Below are 20317 nucleotides of genomic sequence, written 5' to 3' on the forward strand. Positions count from 1 at the left end.
GTTTAAGCGGCAAAAATGTACCTATTGTGATGATGTCTCGTCAAATTGGACATATAGGTAGGATGAAAACATGCCAACAGGATATGTATGCGGTCAAAATGACCATCTGCTTCTGTAGTTATTGACAAAGTTGATGGAATTACTGTTAGCCCACATATACTGTCAACTATTGATCTAACATAATACAATCCCATGCATGTACATTTTCAAGGACGAGGAAGGAACCGGACACAAAAATGAATAGCGGCCCATGGAATGTTATTAATTGTCATCTATAACATAACGGCCAAATAAATTAAAACAATCAATACTTCTCCCTGTGCTGTTATATTCCAGGACTCTAAGGACTCTCCAGGACTCTAAGGACTCTATTTCTCTAAACATGAACTACAACTTGGGTGGCTGTTTTAAATGAGGATAGGCTGGATAAAATGTTATTTAGGAAATCAATAATGACTGAGGTGCACGTTTCAATGGTTCAGTTTCCCATGACTAATAGACTCACCATCGACATAACCCAAGGTTCAGCTTGAACTGTAAAAGTTCAGAATAATCAACTCAATTTTGTTTTGATTAACGGACAGAAATATATCCTTATAATGACCACTACCAATACGACCGAGCTACAAGAGACACTGGCGGCCGTGTCGGATAATTATGACTGTGGTTTAGATTTCAGACCTGATCATCAACTTAGAGGAATAAAAGCGTTTATGGCGGAGAATTCCCACGCAGTTCCAGGCAGTGCTTTGAGTTCTGTTTCAGCTTGAGCACAGTAAATACCTGGGCTCGAATCATTACACACTTTCATCTTCGTTTTATAATGGCAGTCTGTGCAGTCGTTCAACCAACCTGAGTTAATGGATGCGGAGACGAGCGCCAAGGCAAGTAACAAGAGCCTTACCTGAAAACGGTATCGGCCTACATGAGAGCCATTACGCACAGTTTATGCACATGCCACTCTGAGCTCCCCAGCCACTCTGAGCTCCAGACATTTATCGTAGACGTAGCCTACATGTTCTCGTGATCAGTTGTATGACTCAAATTCACTTCTATAACCAAATACCTAAGGTCATGACACAGAAAATACGTGTTGGGTTTGGCAGAATAATAACGGTGTTCTGACGCAACATCTTGGAGAGGGAAAAGCAATTGTTTTCCTATTAATGAAGAGAATGCATTTCCAAGTAGACCTACTTTTAATAGTTTCGTGAACCCCAAGAATGTCCATCAATGAAAACGAATACTGCATATACATGTGCCAGTCGTCATGTTTTCATAATAATTATGTTTACTCTACTTTAAATAATACAATATTATGCTTCTGCTTTGCCTAACAGCAGCGGGGCTATATTTATTTGATTGCGCTGGGTTGGTTTGACAATGACATGGTGGTAGGCAATAACAAAAATAACCAAACATTCAAATCCGAAGCGGTAGTCACAATGTAGGCCAATGTACTATATATATATATATATATATATATATATATATATATATATATATATATATATATAACAGGAAACATTTCGGGAACAATGTATTCGATAAATTAAAAACGAGGTGAACGTTTAAGAAAAACGAGGTGAACGTTTAACGACGACACACCTGTTATTGAATATTTTGACAAGTACACACTTATTAATTGATTTACCCCCAATCAATTCAAGTTCACTATATTACATAAAGCAGAGGGAAGTAAACCTTTGCGCAAATGCATTAACCTCGATAAAAGATTGAAAAATGTACAAGTTGAGAATTGCAGTGTAGGCTACCTTATCTATACGTTTAAATTGTTTTTCATAACTGAATAAATACGCACGACCCTTGCAGGAGGAATACAGTGTGACATTCAAAATAATAAGGACTGGAACTGGAAAGTAGTACAAACAGAGTAATGTAAGCAGGTCATTATAGTGCATCTAACTTCAGGCCTAAAAATGTCAATGATTAAATGTTTGTCCCTATGAGCAGCACCTTCATTAGTAACAGTGAAATTGGGTTGACATATCGACTCTTGATGACACATACGCTAAAACGACCTGTCAGAGATGAAGCAAAAACAAATAAATAAAAAATAACAGTTGACAAAGTGTCAGACAAATGGAACCACCGAAGTCTATATTTTAAAATGTTTAACCTTTATTTTACTAATCAGTTAAGAACAAATTCTTATTTCAAATTATGGCCTACCCCGGTCAAACCCGGACGACTCTGGGCCAATTGTGGGCCGCCCTATAGGACTCCCAATCACGGCCGGATGTGATGCAGCTTGGATTCAAACCAGGTACTGCAGTGACGCCTCCTGCACTGAGATGCAGTGTCTTAGACCACTGCGGCACGCGGGAACCCTATAACCTATATTGTGTGCGTGTCAAGCTTATATTTGTTTCCCCAACATAAACAGTGACAGTGTTTTTTAAATGTCTTTCTTATTTAACCTTTATTTAACTAGGCAAGTCAGTTGAGAACAAATTCTTATTTACAATGACGGTCTACCAAAAGACAAAAGGCTTCCTGCGGGGACGGGGGTTGGGATTAAAATGAAATATTTTGGACAAAACACACATCACGACAAGAGAGACAACACAACACTACATTAAAGAGAGTCCTAAGACAACAACATAGCATGGCAGCAACACACGACAATACAGCATGGTAGCAACACAACATGGTAGCAGCGCAAAACATGGTGCAAACATTATTGGGCACAGACAACAGCACAAATGGAAAGAAGGTAGAGAAAAGTGTAGGTCCCTCTTGTACTGTACACAGACAACATCTGCTTCGGGCTTGACAAAGAGGCCATGGGCCTTTGCCAAACGTCGTTAAATTAACAAACTCCAGTTTCAGTCAAGGGAGAAGAATTGGCATCGACTCCCACCGATCTCTACAGGGGTGGTTGGTTTATTTCGGTCTCAACAATGAATAAGCGTCGCGTTGAGTCATAATGAAACGCAGAGAACAGCTTCAAATGGCATAGTGTATCGTTCTCTGGTCCAACATGGCAAACCGAATGTTAACGACACTGCAATGTGTAAGAAACATGACATCATCAATACATATCGTCACGGGGTTGCTCAACATACACGAACGTTTATTTAATTTTGTTATTCTTGGGTGGTGACATGGCTGGTTGATCCATCACCACTTTAAATTAGACTTGAAAAACATAGGTTGACTTAAATGTTCTAAAACGTTAAATGAACACAACAGGCCTAGCACTTGTGCTAATAGCCTTCCATAATATCACATTTCGTGAAATAGGCCTACGTACAATATTTAGGCCTACGTTGAGGACAGCAAGGGATGCGGCTACAAATAATTAAATCAAATTATTTTGTAAATTGGCCTAATTATGAAACTAATGCTATTGGAATAAGTTTGGTAGGGGACATGTATAATCTAAATCTTCCAGCAAAAACAAATCAGCTATAGGTTACCTATGCCATATGACGAATTCCATACAACTTGACAGACAGTCATGCATCTTTGTCACTGATATATATCAATTTCTGCAACAAATGCCGATTATTTCCAAATGTAGGATATTTTTGATTGTTAAAACTAACGAAAAGTGTGGCATAAGCCATCATGGTTGGAAAATATTCGGAGAAGGAGAACTAGAATTTAAAAAATCTGAACAAATGAAAACTAGATATTTAATATAGCCTTATTCGTCATTGGCAGCAATTCATTTGTGCTTTTGATCCTCTGACCTGAAACTAACATTGACCACAAAGGTCTGCGTTTTATTAACTGAATGATAATTCCTTCAACGAATATCGTCCAGGACCTAATTTCCCAGTGTGTTTGTACCTTAAGCATTATGATGATCGTACCAGATGCATCTTTATTTATGGGTCAACTTTTTAAGTTTCTCAAACAAGCACGTCTAGAGAACGTTCGATAAGTGGGTCGTTAGACCGTGTAGTTAAATGGAAAGAAAAGCTGCACTGCTCTCGGATCAGCTTTCTCCATTCAAATTATTCCACAATACTGACGACGGATCAGATCCCAGAGAGATATTTCAACCTATTGCTGCATTAGGCTATTGAAGCTTACCAAATAATAATGCACTAAATCACAGATTGGGCACATCATTGCCCACACGTTGTCTGTCACACACCATGAAACACTTGGCAACAATTACAGACAGTAGCATAGTCGCAAAATATAACTTAATTGATTGAACATGAACTTGATTTCAATATGATTGAAATAGGCTATAAGCCCCTGGTATCATAATGCCGTCAACTTGTGTTTTTTCATTTTTAGAACCATTTTATTCTTCACTTGTTTGTAACAATTCCAAATACTATGGCAACTTTGTATTTGTAGTCAACTTCGTTCTGAAATGATCTGCAGTCACATACTTTTTCTTTATGGCGCGGAAGAGCACTGTGTGTGCACTTTGGCTGATACCAGTGGTCTGGATCACTCGTAGATGTAAGAAGATTTTTTAAGAGCCACGTACTAACGAAGGCTCTGAGAAACACATCGGCTCCTAAAGATATACACGAGGGTCAACTATCACTGTTTTAACTGGGAACGGAACATGAATATTTCAAGCAAGCGTATCAGTCCTCCCTATTAATTAGCTTTTTGCCCCATCCTCTATAGATTTCTATCTATATACTCCTCCATCTAAATGTTCCTCTTCAACTCGGTGACGCAAACACAAGTGGTACTCTGCACCCTCGTTCAATGACAGCCTTCCGAAAGTGGGCAGTTAGTGGTCTGATCATAAGGGGGCGCTCAGTGCCTAAACCCACAAACCCTTTTCTGCCCCCAAAACATGGGAGGGTATACGTTATGGGAAGCTCAGAGGGTAGGCCTATATTTAGTCAATATACCTTAATAGCAGAATGCATTCATGTGACCTACTGAATTGGATTTAGAGATAGGTAATTGGAATCAGAGATAGGTCATTTCAGCGTAAACTGTTTAATTGATTTATTTGTTAGTCTTTGTATAATACTCGATAGACGTGTGTGTTTAACGTCTATATTGGGGTAGAGAAGAGGATCCAGATGTCCAGAACATCGATGTTTCCCACATCGAATCACATCCAAGTTCTACATGCATTTGGAAAGTATTTTGTAGACCAATTTTGATTGAATAGCGGCCAAATATGACTCTGGTTATTCGATCAGTCTGAATGTCCAGGATGATTGTCAGTTAATTATATACAATACCAATCCAAAGTTTGGATACACCTACTCATTGAAGGAGTTCTCTTTCTTTTTTTCTCTTAAAAAAACAACAATTTTCTACATTGTCGAATAATATTGAAGACATCAAAACTATGATATAACAGATATGGAATCATGTAGTAACCAAAATACTGACAAACAAATAAAAATATATTTTATTTTTGAGATTCTTCAAAGTAGCCACTCTTTGCCTTGATGACAGCTCTGCACACTCTTGGCATTTGCTCAACCAGTTTCACCTGGAATGCTTTTCCAACAGTCTTGAAGGAGTTCCCACATATGCTGAGGACTGGTTGGCGGTTTTTCCTTCACTCTGTGGTCCAACTCATCTCAAACCATCTCAGTTGGGTTGAGGTCAGGTGATTGTGGAGGCCAGGTCATCTGATGCAGCACTCCATCACTCCACTTCTTGGTCAAACAGCCCTACACAGCCTGGAGGTGTGCTGGGTCACTGTCCTGTTGAAAAACAAATGATAATCCCACTAAGTGCAAACCAGATGGGATGGTGTATCGCTGCAGAATTCTGTGGTAGCCATGCTGGTTAAGTGTGCCTTGAATTCTAAATAAATCACAGACAGTGTCACAAGCAAGCACCCTCACACCATCACACCTCCTCCATGCTTCATGGTGGAAACCACACATGCGGACATCATCTGTTCACCTACTCTGCGTCTCACAAAGGCACGGTGGTTGGAACCAAAAATCTCCAATTTGAACTCATCAGACCAAAGGACACATTTTCACTGGTCTAATATCCATTGCTCGTGTTTCTTGGCCCAATCAAGTCTCTTTTTCTTTTTGGTGTCCTTTAGTAGTGGTTTCTTGGCAGCAATTCGACCATGGCCTGATTCATGCAGTCTCCTCTGAACAGTTGATGTTGAGAAGGGTCTGTTCCTTGAACTCTGTGAAGCATTTATTTGGGCTGCAATTTCTGAGGCTGGTAACTCTAATGAATTTATCAAAACAAATTCAAATCATATTTTATGATATATTCATATATCATATTTTATTTTATCTCTGATTCCAATTACCTATCTCTAAATCCAATTCAGTAGGTCACATGAATACAGTGAATTGCTTACTTACGAGCCCCTAACCAACAATGCAGTTTTAAAAAATACAGATAAGAATAAGAGATAAAAGTAACAAGTAATTAAAGAGCAGCAGTGAAATAACAATAGCGAGCCTATATACAGGGGGGTACCAATACAGAGTCAATGTGCGGGGGCACCGGTTATTTGAGGTAATATGTACATGCAGGTTGAGTTATTAAAGTGCCTATGCAAAGATGACAACAGAGTCGCAGTGGTGTAAAGAGGGAGTGGGGGGTAGGAGGGCACCGCAAATAGTCTAGGTAGCCATTTGACTAGATGTTATGAGAGTCTTATGGCTTGGGGGTAGAAGTTGTTTAGAAGGCTCTTGGACCTAGACTTGGTGCTCCAGTACTGCTTGCTGTGCGGAAGCAGAGAGAACAGTCTATGACTAGGGTGGCTGGTGTCGTTGACAATTTTTAGGGCCTTCCTCTGACACCGCCTGATATTGAGGTCCTGGATGGCAGGAATCTTGGCCCCAGTGATGTACTGGACCGTTCACACTACCCTCTGTAGTGCCTTGTGGTCGGAGGCCGAGAAGTTGCCATACCAGCCAGTGATGCAACCAGTCAGGATGCTATTGATGGTGCAGCTGTAGAACATTTTGAGGATCTGAGGACCCATGCCAAATCTTTTCAGTCTCCTGAGGGGGAATAGGTTTTGTCGTGCCCTCTTCACAACTGTCTTGGTGTGCTTGGACCATGATAGTTTGAAGGTGATGTGGACATCAAGGAACTTGAAGCTCTCAACCTGTTCCACTGCAGCCCCGTTGAGGAGAATGGGGGCGTGCTCGGGTCCTCTTTTGCCAGTAGTCCACAATCATCTCCTTTGTCTTGATGACATTGAGGGAGAGGTTGTTGTCCTGGCACCACACAGTGAGGTCTCTGACCTACTCCCTATAGGCTGTCTTGTCGTTGTCGGTGAATAAGCCTACCACTGTTGTGTCATCGGCAAATTTAATGATGGTGTTGGAGTCGTGCCTGGCCGTGCAGTCATGAGTGAACAGGGAGTACAGGAGGGGACTGAGCATGCACCCCTGAGGGGACCCTGTGTTGAGGATCAGCATAGCAGATGTGTTGTTTACCTACCCTTACCACCTGGGGGCGGCCCGTCAGGAAGTCCAGGATCCAGTTGCAGAAGGAGGTGTTTAGTCCCAGGGACATTAGCTTATTGATGAGTGTTTTGAGGGCACTATGGTGTTGAACGCTGAGCTGTAGTCAATGAAAAGCATTCTCACATACAGTGGGGAGAACAAGTATTTGATACACTGCTGATTTTGCAGGTTTTCCTACTTACAAAGCATGTAGAGGTCTATAATTTTTATCATAGGTACACTTCAACGGTGAGAGACGGAATCTAAAACATTGTATGATTTTTAAGTAATTAATTTGCAATTTATTGCATGACATAAGTATTTGATCACCTGCCAACCAGTAAGAATTCCGTCTCTCACAGACCTGTTCGTTTTTCTTTAGGAACCCCTCCTGTTCTCCACTCATTACCTGTATTAACTGCACCTGTTTGAACTCGTTACCTGTATAAAAGACACCTGTCCATACACGCAATCAAACAGACTCCAACCTCTCCACAATGGCCAAGACCCGAGAGCTGTGTAAGAACATCAGGGATAAAATTGTAGACCTGCACAAGGCTGGGATGGGCTACAGGACAATAGGCATGCAGCTTGGTGAGAAGGCAACAACTGTTGGCACAATTATTAGAAAATGGAAGAAGTTCAAGATGATGGTCAATCACCCTCGGTCTGCGGCTCCATGCAAGATCTCACCTTGTGGGGCATCAATGATCATGAGGAAAGTGAGGGATCAGCCAAGAACTACATGGCAGGACCTGGTCAATGACCTGAAGAGAGCTGGGACTACAGTCTCAAATAAAATTATTAGTAACACACTACGCCGTCATGGATTAAAATCCTGCAGCGCATGCAAGGTCCCCCTGCTCAAGCCAGTGCATGTCCAGGCCCGTCTGAAGTTTGCCAATGACCATCTGGATGATCCAGTGGTGGAATGGGAGAAGGTCATGTGGTCTGATGAGACAAAAATAGAGCTTTTTGGTCTAAACTCCACTCGCCATGTTTGGAGGAAGAAGAAGGATGAGTACAACCCCAAGAACACCATCCCAACCGTGAAGCATGGAGGTGGAAACATCATTCTTTGGGGATGCTTTTCTGCAAAGGGGACAGGACGACTGCACCATATTGAGGGGAGGATGGATGGGGCCATGTATTGTGAGATCTTGGCCAACAACATCCTTCCCTCAGTAAGAGCATTGAAGATGGGTCGTGGCTGGGTCTTCCAGCATGACAATGACCCGAAACACACAGCCAGGGCAACTAAGGAGTGGCTCCGTAAGAAGCATCTCAAGGTCCTGGAGTGGCCTAGCCAGTCTCCAGACCTGAACCCAATAGAAAATCTATGGAGGGAGCTGAAAGTCCGTATTGGCCAGTGACAGCCCCGAAACCCAAAGGATCTGGAGAAGGTCTGTATGGAGGAGTGGGCCAAAATCCCTGCTGCAGTGTGTGCAAACCTGGTCAAGAACTACAGGAAATGTATGATCTCTTTAATTGCAAGCAAATGTTTCTGTAGCAAATATTAAGTTCTGCTTTTCTGATGTATCAAATACTTATGCCATGCAATAAAATGCAAATTAATTACTTAAAAATCATACAATGTGATTTTCTGGATTTTTGTTTTAGATTCCGTCTCTCACAGTTGAAGTGTACCTATGATAAAAATTACAGACCTCTACATGCTTTGTAAGTAGCAAAACCTGCAAAATTGGCAGTGCATCAAATACTTGTTCTCCCCACTGTAGGTGTTCCTTTTGTCCAGGTGGGAAAGGGCAGTGTGGAGTGCAATGGAGATTTCATCATCTGTGGATCTGTTGGGGCAGTTTGCAAATTGGAGTGGGTATATGGTTTCTGGGATGATGGTGTTGATGCGAGCCAGGACCAGTGTTTCAAAGCACTTCATGGCTACAGACGTGACTGCTACGGGTCAGTAGTCGTTTAGGCAGGTTACCTTAGTGTTCTTGGGCACAGGGACTATGGTGGTCTGCTTAAAACATGCTGGTATTACAGACTCAGACAGGGAGAGGTTGAAAATATCAGTGAAGACACTTGCCAGTTGGTCAGCACATGTTTCAGCGTTATTTGCCTCGAAGCGAGCATAAAGGTACTTTAGCTAATCTGGTAGGCTCGTGTCACTGGGCAGGTCTCGGCTGTACTTCCCTTCGTCTCCTGCAATGGTTTGCAAGCCCTGCCACATCCGACGAGCATCAGAGCCGGTGTAGTACGACTCGATATTAGCCCTATATTGACGCTTTGCCTGTTTGATGGTTCGTCGGAGGGCATAGCAGGATTTCTTATAACCTCCCGGGTTAGAGTCCCGCTCCTTGAAAGCGGCAGCTCTAGCCTGTAATCCATGGCTTCTGGTTGGGGTATGTACGTACAGTCACTGTGGGGACGACGTCATCAATGCACTTATTGATGAAGCCAATGATTTATGTGGTGTACTCCTCAATGCCTTCAGTGGAATCCCGTAACGTATTCCAGTCTGTGCTAGCAAAACAGTCCTATACCTTAACATCTGCTTCCTCTGACCACTTTTTTATTGACCTAGTTACTGTTGCTTCCTGCTTTAATTTTTGCTTGTAAGCAGGAATCAGGGGGATAGAATTATGGTCAGATTTTAAAATGGAGGTCGAGGGAGAGCTCTGTATGCGTCTCTGTGTGTGGAGTATAGGTGGTCCAGAGTTCTTCTTCCTCTGGTTGCACATTTAACATGCTAATAGAAATTTGGTAAAAACGGATTTAAGTTTCCCTGCATTAAAGTCCCCGGCTACTAGGAGTGCTGCCTCCGGGTGAGTGTTTTCTCGTTTGCATATGGGGGAATACAGCTCATTCAATGCTGTCTTAGTGGTGGTATGTAAACAGCTTCAAAGAATACAGATGAAAACTCTCTCGGTAGGTAGTGTGGTCTACAGCTTATCATGAGATACTCTACCTCAGGTGAGCAATAGCTTGAGACTTCCTTAGATATCGTAAACCAGCTGCTGTTTACAAAAATATATAGACCGCCGCCCCTTGTCTTACCAGATACCGCTGTTCCATCCTGCCGGTACATCGTCTAACCAGCCAGCTGTGTGTTGATGTTGTCGTCGTTCAGCCACGACTCCGTGAAGCATAAGATGATACAGTTTTTAATGTCCTGTTGGTAGTTTAATCTTCTCCTTACCTCTGCGATTTTATTTTCCAAAGATTGCATGTTTGCTAGCAGAATGGAGGGAAGTGGGGGTCTATTCGATCGCCTACAAATTCTCAGAAGGCAGCCCGACCTTCGCCACCTCTTTCTCCGCCTCCTCTTCACGCAGATCACGGGGATCGAGCCTGTTCCAGAGGAAGCAGTGTATCCTTCGTGTCGAGCTCGTCAGAGTCGTGAAAGGAAAAAGAGGATTCTGCTAGTCCATGGTGAGTAATCGCAGTCCTGATGTCTAGAAGTTATTTTCAGTCATAAGAGACGTTAGTGGCAACATTATGTACAAAATAAGTACAAAAATAAGTTACAAACAACGCAAATAAAAAAAACACAATCGGCTGGGGCCATGTAAAACGTCTGCCATCCGCTCCGGCACCATTTTATCCTCTGCAGCAGAGGTTAACTCTGGGTCTTCCTTTCCTGTGACGGTCCTCATGAGAGCCAGTTTCATCATTGATGGATTTTGCTACTGCACTTGAAGAAACTTGAAAAATTCTTGACATTTTCCGTATTGACTGACCTTCAAGTCTTAACGTAATGATGGACTGTCATTTCTCTTTGCTTATATGGGCTCCCGAGTGGCACAGCGTTCTAATGCACTGCATCTCAGTGCTAGAGGTGTCACTACAGACACCCTGATGTCTTCAATATTATTCTACAATGTAGAAAATAGTACAAATAAAGAAAAATACTTGAATGAGTAGGTGTGCCCAAACTTTTGACTGGTACTGTATATTTTTTTAAGTAAAGAGAGAATGTGCAAACTTCACACTTCACAGATGTTTAAAACATGTTAAAGATCGGGTGACTTTTTTCAACATTTTGTTAAAAATCGCGCAACATTTCAACGTCCTGCTACTCATGCCAGGAATATAGTATATGCATATGATTAGTATGTGTGGATAGAAAACACTCTGAAGTTTCTAAAACTGGTTAAATCATGTATGTGACTATAACAGAACGTGAATAGCAGGCAAAATCCCAAGAAAAACCTGGTCACAAAAAAAATAAAATATCCATCCGCCAGTCTCTGAAATTATCTATGGCAAGGGAAAATAGATAGCGGCCAGTTTACAGTTCCTACAGCTTCCACACGATGTCGCCAGTACTGGCAATTGGGTTGAAATTAATCCTTGGTGAAATGAGAAATAGGCACTTCCTGTCATCCAGTACACAGGAGGAAGTTTATGGAAGAGAGAAAATGGACCATGATTTCAAGAGTAGCTGCTATTGAATACAGATCGCCCCGTGATCAATTTGATCGAGTATTAACGTTTACAAATACCTAAAGTTGGGTTACAAAAGTAGTTTGAAGTGTTTTGTCAAAGTTTATAGGCAACTTTTTGAATAAAAAAAAATGACGTTGTGTTTTGGAAAGCATTTTTTTCCTGGATCAGACGGGCTATATAAATGGACATTTTGGGTATACATGGACGAATTTAATTGAAAAAAAGACCCAATTGTGATGTTTATGGGACATATAGGAGTGCCAACAAAGAAGCTCGTCAAAGGTAATAAATGTTTTATATTTTATTTCTGCGTTTTGTGTAGCGCTGGCTACGCTAATTATTTTGTTTACGATTTCGGGGGGTTGCATGCTATCAGATAATAGCTTCTCATGCTTTCGCCGAAAAGCATTTTAAAAATCTGACATGTTGGCTAGATTCACAACGAGTGTAGCTTTAATTCAGTACCCTGCATGTGTGTTTTAATGAAAGTTTGAGTTTTATCGAGTACTATTAGCATTTGGTGTTGCACATTTCCATTTCCTGTTGGCCAGCGTCTCACCTGGCTCTAAGAGGTTTTAATGGCTGATATCAATCATTTCTAATAATATGTCAAGTAACAGACAGGCCCATATAGCAATATATAGGCGTACCAACATGCTAACCTGTATTCCAAGCTCCATTTGACCTGGTTTGACCCGGTTTCCCCCAGACAGAATACAAGCTGTCAGTCAACGTGGAGCCACTCAGCCATTTGTGATCAAAGAGTCTATGTATAACAACACAAACATCAACTTGGGTGATATCAGTAGCCTAAGCCATCCTTCAGCCCCATGTCCGCCGATTAAACCAGGTGCATGCTCTGTCTCTACGTCTGGAATAGGAGGATAGACATGTGGACCACTGCGCACCCAGGTTGCCACCCTCTCCCGATGGTCCCCATTTCCATGACCACTTCACTGGGGCTATGCAACGTTTATCGGGGCAAGGAAAGGTTTATACGTTGGGGAGCGGGACAAAGAGATGCAGATGCTCTTCCACCAGTCTTATAGCCTACCCGGAGGCCACACGTTGGTATTTTTTATTTTTTATTTTAAATAAGCCTACCCTACTTGCAGAGCGAACCCGTGACAACTAACACTTCCTATTCCCAAATTAGACAAAAATTACGTTTCAATTTTAGATAGCCTATCTAGAATGAGGGCGACGCATCGATTCAGCCATCTCTGCAATTCACTTTTCACAATGACAAATCGATGAGAATTAGGCGGCTATGCATCAGATTTAGTTGGGGTCTATGATGAACAAATCTACTCAATAGAATGTATTATCGATCCCCTCAGTGGAGGTAACACTCTTTCATCATCGATGGGATCGGGACTGGATTAAGCATTGTAACAGGGTTCTGATGGAACATAATCCAATGATTATCCATTTACAAGTGCGCACTAGGCGCAACTGTATTGACACATTAGTAAGCACATAAAGTAGAACATTTCCTCTGGTTTTAAAGGTACTCGTATTTCAACGGGGGACTCTGATACATTTTGGAACCATATTTCATTTCAAATGTGTTAAATGCATGTAGCTACGTTAATATTTATGTTTGACTCTGTAGCCGATCAATAATATGTTTTACAATGTTTTAAAGCACGTCTCTGTTTCAATAATCATGAACGTCATCATTGCCAAATGTGTTTACATAGGCCTAATTATATCAGTGTATGAGTTGGTGTTTTAAATTCTATTTATGCCAAACTATACGTCTAAACTGTATTAAATCGGTCTACACTATCTGAGAAAATTTTAAATGGCCAGTTTTGCACAAATTTACAAACATTAAGGTTCTAATGATTGACTTCCAAAAATACAAACATCAAACGCCACAGAACAATGAGGGTTGGTCTATTTCGACATGGAAGCTTCTGTGACAGTAAGGAAAGGGAGGTCGATCTTAATTCTCCATAACAAAAGTACAAAGACTGGTCGGAGACCAAAGACAATTGAACACCTCCTTCCCTCCTTGCGCCCAGGCGGCGCCTTGGCAGTTAGACCGTGTCTCTCATTAGCAAAAGATGTCTCGACCAGGGAGATATAAACGCTAGAAAGAAGGAGAGAAGGAGGGGGATTCAAACGGGGCGACAAAAACAACGAATCCCATCTATGTAAACGAATTTGGCTCAAGTCTGCAGACAGAGCGTCAGCAAGGCATGGAAAGAGACACCGATTTTGGATGATACAGTGGCGCACGCATTGGGAATCATTTGAATTTTAGGCGAACATTTTTAAAGGAGTAAACTTTGTTAATTAAACCTGAAGCCAGGACACAAATAAACTACAATAAACGACATTATGCGTAAGTAGCCCTAAAGTATTCTCAAATATTTTAGTAGTCTGTACGTAGCCTTGGCTTCCACGTGCTGTGGAAGCCAACCGATAATGTGCTCTAAGGCTATTATTGTTTAGGTCCGTGCTACTTTAGTAATGTACGCGTAATTACGCATGGACAATACATTGCCAAATAGTATGCTACGGGTGTTATATCTCGACTAGACTGCAACGACCGTGACAGACTTCTGTTTGGTATTCCTTTCGAATAGTAGGCCTATCCTATTGAGAAGTTTGGATCCAACCAGTTTGCAACAGACATCCACTTTAATTTCTAAAATGAATTCAAAACTGTTCTTTTTCATTTAACTTTACGTTCAATGTTTGTAATTTTCAGTTGCAGAGGGCAGAGAAACGCCGGTCGCCACAGTGGTTGATACAAACAGTGGACATGGAGATGAGCCATGCCCGCGCAGCTCAGTCAATTTTATTGACCACAGTCGGCGACACCGTACTGCCTTTACCCGGGAACAACTGTCCCGCCTGGAGCAAGAGTACATCAAGGAGAGCTACGTTTCTCGACCGAGGAGATGCGAACTGGCGACAGCACTGAACCTCCCCGAGACCACAATCAAGGTAGCTTACCCTAATGCACACATGGAAATTCTATTTAATTACCTCTCATTCTTGATCATTTTGAGAGTTAAGACTACACTTGGCCCTGACCAACTTAGTCACTTTAATATGCATATAAACGGCTTTACCTTTATCTAAACTATTTGAGGATATTTTATGAATGACAAGGAATGCAAGGCATGACTTCATAAATGAGGGAGTTTAGCAACAGCTTCTGGCATTCACTTTTTTATAGGTAGGGAGTGTCAGTTCAGGCTCCCGAACTACCAGTTTAACAGTGATGGTCCAACCTTACCTGAATGTAAACAAAGCACATTTGTGATGTATTATAGTGTGGGTCTACTGTAATTTATCATTGAGAAATGTGAAGCAGCCCAGGTGTAGTGGGCATCTCGGTTGGTCACTCCTTCCTTCCTCTCCCCCCAACCCCAGGTATGGTTCCAAAACAGGCGAATGAAGGACAAGAGGCAGCGTCATTCTCTCAGCTGGCCACACCCCCTGGACCCCAACCTGTGTGCCCTGATGGTGAGCCAGGCTGCAGCAGGCTTACCTTACTCCTTTCTCTCTCCCCTCCCCCTGCACCTCTACTCTCACCACGGAGTGGGGGCAGGTGCCCCCTCTGTTCCCAGCCCCTTCGATGCTCCCCTCAGGCCACTGGATCCCCTGCGCCTCTCTCACTCCCCCTACCCCAGGCCGGGTGGTATACCCCCAACGGTCCTCTACCCCCATTCCAATGTGATGCACCATCCCGCCACTTGCCCCTGCCCCCTCTGCCTCCACTGGGGATCAGACCAACTGTTCAAAGCCAGACGGCTGAGCGCTATCGGCCTGAATCGACCACGCAGTCCCAAAACTATGGCTGCCAGTCTGGACAGGAGGGAAGAGGTGCCTTTGCCCAGATGAAGTTTGCTGCAGTAGCTACCAGGAAATGATGATATGAAGTCAATGATGGTGACAGTACATTGAGCACAATCACACCTCATGATCAGATAAACTGCCCTCCCTGGAGGAGTGCAATTTGATCCAGCTTTCCATGTTGTTAGAGCTCTAGATTTACATGCGTCTGTCTGTAATAACACAGCTGGGGATGTTAATACTGTTTTATTTATTCGTGTGAAATGCAACGTTCTTTCCAGATCAATGATCTTGAAACATTCCGGCCTTCACACATACGGTAGCTAATACTGGGGATGACCTTGAGGCAATAAGAAACGTTCCTTTTGTTGTAATTGCGTGTTATTATGTGCAAGAACGAGAAGTTTCATTCTAACTGGTGATTCACTAAAAGGCAGAGGAGTTCCATTAGTAGAATGTCCAATTAGACATTGAAGGTAAAACAATATATTTAAAAAACCCAGACATTTTCTAGTCCATAGAAATTCACATATTTCACTGTTTGCTCTGATAATCAAGTATGAATCTCAACACATGAGAAATGGCTTTGCAGAAACTACTGTTGCTCATGTGTTTGTCTGATGTTTGCACTATTCTATTATCTTGTCTAGAATTGAAGAGAATTGCATACAGTGCCAGAATATGTGAAGGCGCAAAGTGTAGATAAGATTTTCCTTTCCATCTTTCGGAATATGCGATGAAATATTTTAGTTAATACATATTTATGAGAAATCTCTGGTTCAATATTTTAAAGAACAAATTGTGATTGAGTACACTCGTTTGCATCAACAATGACATATATTACTCTGTCAAGCATACTTTTACAAAGTAAATAAAATAAATAAATAAACGCAACACTTCTCAAATCAATCTACATTTTCAATGTACTTTTGAATGGTTCAATTGCACACATAGAACCTATATTATAATCATATGACTGTGTCTTATCTGATAACAGTTCCTTGGTCTAGGGCAGCAATACCTTTTAGTGTAAGGACAGAAGCTGGGAGACAAGAAGCAAGTACAGGGAGTGAACATTTAATAAACAACGGACTTGAAACAACACGGGCAGCATCTGGACAGGGGAAACAAAAGGACATTAATGCTGACACAGGGATCAAACTGAGGAAAATACAGATATAGAGGGGCAATCAACAAAGTGAAGGAGTCTGGGTGAGTCCACTGAAGCGCTGATGCTCGTAAGGATGGTGATTGGTGTGCGTAATGATGGGCAGCATGGCGCCCTCGAGCGCCAGGGAGGGGGAGCGGGCGTGACAGTACCCCCCCTCTAGGGGCGTCACCCGGCGTCCCACCTGGACGAGCCTGACGGGCCGGCCGAGGCATGGAAGACGGCTGAGGCGTGGGAGCCCGACGAGCTGGCTGAGGCGTGGGAGCCCGAAGAGCCGGCTGAGGCATGACTTGGGGTGGGAGCCTGCAGAGCCAACCGAGGCAAGGAAACCTCTTGAGCCAGCTAAGGCGTGGAAGCCTGACGAGCCAGCTGAGGCACCCCCGGGTCCTTCGACAGCAGCACACGGACCTGACGTCACCAACCAAAACAAAAAACAATATGGGTGTCAGCATTCTGTAAAGACAGACGCTGGGAGACGAGAAGCAAGTACAGGCAGTGAACAATTAATAAACAAGGGATGTGAAAGAGAACACGGACAGCATCTGGACAGGAGAAACAAAATGACATTAATGCTGACACGGAGATCAAACTGAGGAACAGACAGATATAGAGGGGGCAATCAACAAATTGAAGGAGTACGGGTGAGTCCAATGAAACGTTGATGCGAGTAACGATGGTGACAGGTGTGCGTATTGATGGGCAGCCTGGCGTCCTCGAGCGCCAGAGAGGGGGAGCGGGAGCAGGCGTGACAGTTAGACTTGTTTAGATTACTGTAAGTAGTTCTTTGTCTGATTCAGCAGTAATCCCAGACAGACTGTAGACACAGAGGCTATCAATTACATTATTGCTATTTATTGACGTTCAGGTGCCCTGTTATTATAGATTGTATTACACATACAGAGACTGCATGTTCTTACCAGGCTAAAAATAGAGAAATTATAGTACAGGCCAAAACATCAACAGATAGGAGATGGGAGGTCAAATATGGACAGATTTTAAAAAAGGACAGAGCGATGTATATAACTGTTAAAATGACGAATAGAAGCCCTCACTGATGTATGCCATACTCAAAGTAATATTATACTGTAGGTCCGGGAATAAAACAATATCAAAATATCCACCTCTCATTGAAGCTGAAAACAAATGAATAGCCTACTGCTGGACACATTTGCAGCTGTGTGCCATTATGTGAAACTGCAAAGCACAACAACCCTCCACATCTTGTAAATTGTTCGTAGAGTGGTCATAAAATGTTCTGGACAGAAATCCGCAAAACAATGTTTGTAATGAAGCTCTGTTAACGTCGTAAAACAGAAACATGGATGGAAGAGTTCGCCCTCCTTCGAGACAGACACAAAACCAACCAATTAGAACACAGCTCTGATAATCAGACTGGAAGTCTGGTTTAACAAGTTGACCATCGGGACAACACACTCTGCTCCAACTCAAACCTGTGCTGTTATCAAGAAGAACAACAGAACATCACACTGCCTTTCTATTCTGTAGTCCCAAACACTGAGTGTCCATACAACCGTTTCTTTGCAAGTCTGTCATCTCTTGAAAAGGTGATAAACCGGGCTACTGGAAAACAGAGGATAATTCTACTTCGCAAGTCTTAAAACCTGTCGAGGTCACCCTTCTCAAATGTAGATCAAACACTACTTTAATGATTTACCTACAGGAGCGGTCTAGAATATATTACAGTATGTGTAACAATGTTTTACTGCAAGTCTTTTTGAAAACAAGAACTTTTACAGTGATATGGATACAGTTCACTGAAAAATCAATAGGGCACTTAAAGAACAAAAACAAACCAATAACTGCAGCACTATAAGTGCTTGCTACTGTATGGTACATTTTGGGGTGTATTAAGGTGACCGAATGAAGTTCAATGGAAGTTTTCAACCCTATGTTCGTTTCAAATGAAATCAGTCTAGATTGATTGCTTTTATCTAAGCACTCATAATGACTGGGCAGATGATTTCTAAGTGCCAGCAGTGGCTTAGATTACCCTGTGGTCTCCACACCTGCACAGGTGCTTAACAAAGTATAGGGAGAGATTAGTCTGTCTGAACACAGCTTATGTTGGCGGGACACCAAGGGGAAGAGCAGCCATTTGTGAAGGCTCTTCTGTCTAGGGTTCATCTCTACAGCTCTATTGTGATCATGCGTTTGCCTGACTAAATATGACTGGCTACCGAGACTGTCGAGGACAGGTTATATAAAACAATAGTATCAGCACTGGGAAAGGAACTCCAAAAAAAAAAGTTGTTGCAACCACAACATTGTATTAGAATGGTAAATCATATGTCGTCATGAGTGGATCATCGTGCCCTTGGATGAAATGACTGAATACATTTGTAAGCAGTTTATTGTTGCATAAATTAGTTAGCAATTTGCCTTCAATAAAATCGCTTGTGAGAGGCGCAACCTGCTGGAATGGTGTCAGCTTTTATAGGGACCAAAGGGGATGGAGAATTGCGGGTCGTATCCAGGTCGGTCACAGTAGCAATGATGGACAAGGTCTCTCAATCACCAGTCTGTTCTCTCCAACGTAGCTGGTGTAAGATTCAAGTAAAAACCTGTTGTCTGAATCACAATCCCCTACCACCGTCTTGACCAATGCTACACCAGACCAGCACAATCCCTCAGGATTCAAAGCACAATCTCCAATTCAAAGAACAATCTCAGAGTTCTGAACTCAAAGAGCTTTTGTCTTTCATATGAACAGTGACTGCTGAATGAAGGAATGAAGCGATAGGGAACGGCCTCTGTAAATGCCATGGAAACACTAGATGGGAACAGACAGAGGGGAATCTCTTTCCCTCTGGAAGTCTGCATAGGTAATAAGATCAGACAGACACTGGAAAGGAAGGCTCTCTAACTAGAGAACTATGGGCAATCCAAGCAGCAAAAGCAGAGCAGACAGTAAAATCTCTGTTTCCCATCCAGCGTTTCTGCCTGTGTCTGGGGAACGTCACTGTGTGATATTTACTTTATCCTGCTGCTGGACATGCTAACAACATGCTAACGACATGCTAACGTAGACTCTTTCTCTTAATGGCATCAACAGCCACAATGCTCTGCAACCAGACTTCAACACTTTTATTTCCACATGCAGCTCATAGTAAGAAATTGTTCACGTTTTGGATTGGTTCACAGACCTTAAACAAGTTATTGAAATGGCATCAAGTAAATAAGGTATACTTTGTAAACACCCCCCCCCCCCCCCCCCAATGATGAATTAATAAGTACTTTCAAATATACTTAGCATTGTAAATATGACATTAATGACTACTATGTGACTTGACAGAGATATATTCACAAGAAGCTCCTGAGGTGCTGGATTGTGTTGAACAACTAACCGTAACTACGCTCAATGTAATGTTTCCAAATGGAGGCCTACCTTTTTAACCTTCAGCTACCAGACATCTTGGTTTTTTTTATGCTTCCCCTTGTGTTTCCCACTAACCCTCACAGCCAGCCAGCCAGCCAGCCAGTCAGTTCCACAAATGGGATATAA

At 42.3% G+C, this 20317-nt stretch overlaps 1 protein-coding gene across 1 annotated transcript; it reads left to right on the top strand.

The window, feature by feature from the left end:
- The first annotated feature begins 11751 nt into the window (after window positions 1-11751).
- LOC110538945 (homeobox protein XHOX-3-like) lies at window positions 11752-16511 on the top strand. The gene is made up of 3 exons (XM_090193150.1): window positions 11752-12092; window positions 14533-14771; window positions 15204-16511. Exons 1-3 carry the CDS (start codon window positions 12047-12049, stop codon window positions 15672-15674), a joined length of 756 nt encoding a protein of 251 aa, XP_090049276.1. The 5' UTR covers window positions 11752-12046; the 3' UTR covers window positions 15675-16511.
- Window positions 16512-20317: the final 3806 nt, after the last annotated feature.

The sequence above is a fragment of the Oncorhynchus mykiss genome, chromosome 12, assembly GCF_057628025.1.
Source record: "Oncorhynchus mykiss isolate SJ-2025 chromosome 12, ASM5762802v1, whole genome shotgun sequence".
NCBI lineage: Eukaryota > Metazoa > Chordata > Actinopteri > Salmoniformes > Salmonidae > Oncorhynchus > Oncorhynchus mykiss.

Excerpts from the sequence above, each read along its gene's own strand:
- LOC110538945 (XM_090193150.1), top strand. The coding sequence starts at position 12,047 with ATGTTTATGGGACATATAGGAGTGCCAACAAAGAAGCTCGTCAAAG. Across the intron at positions 12,093-14,532 it reads AACAAAGAAGCTCGTCAAAG|TTGCAGAGGGCAGAGAAACG; the intron begins GTAATAAATGTT and ends TGTAATTTTCAG. Across the intron at positions 14,772-15,203 it reads TCCCCGAGACCACAATCAAG|GTATGGTTCCAAAACAGGCG; the intron begins GTAGCTTACCCT and ends CCCCAACCCCAG.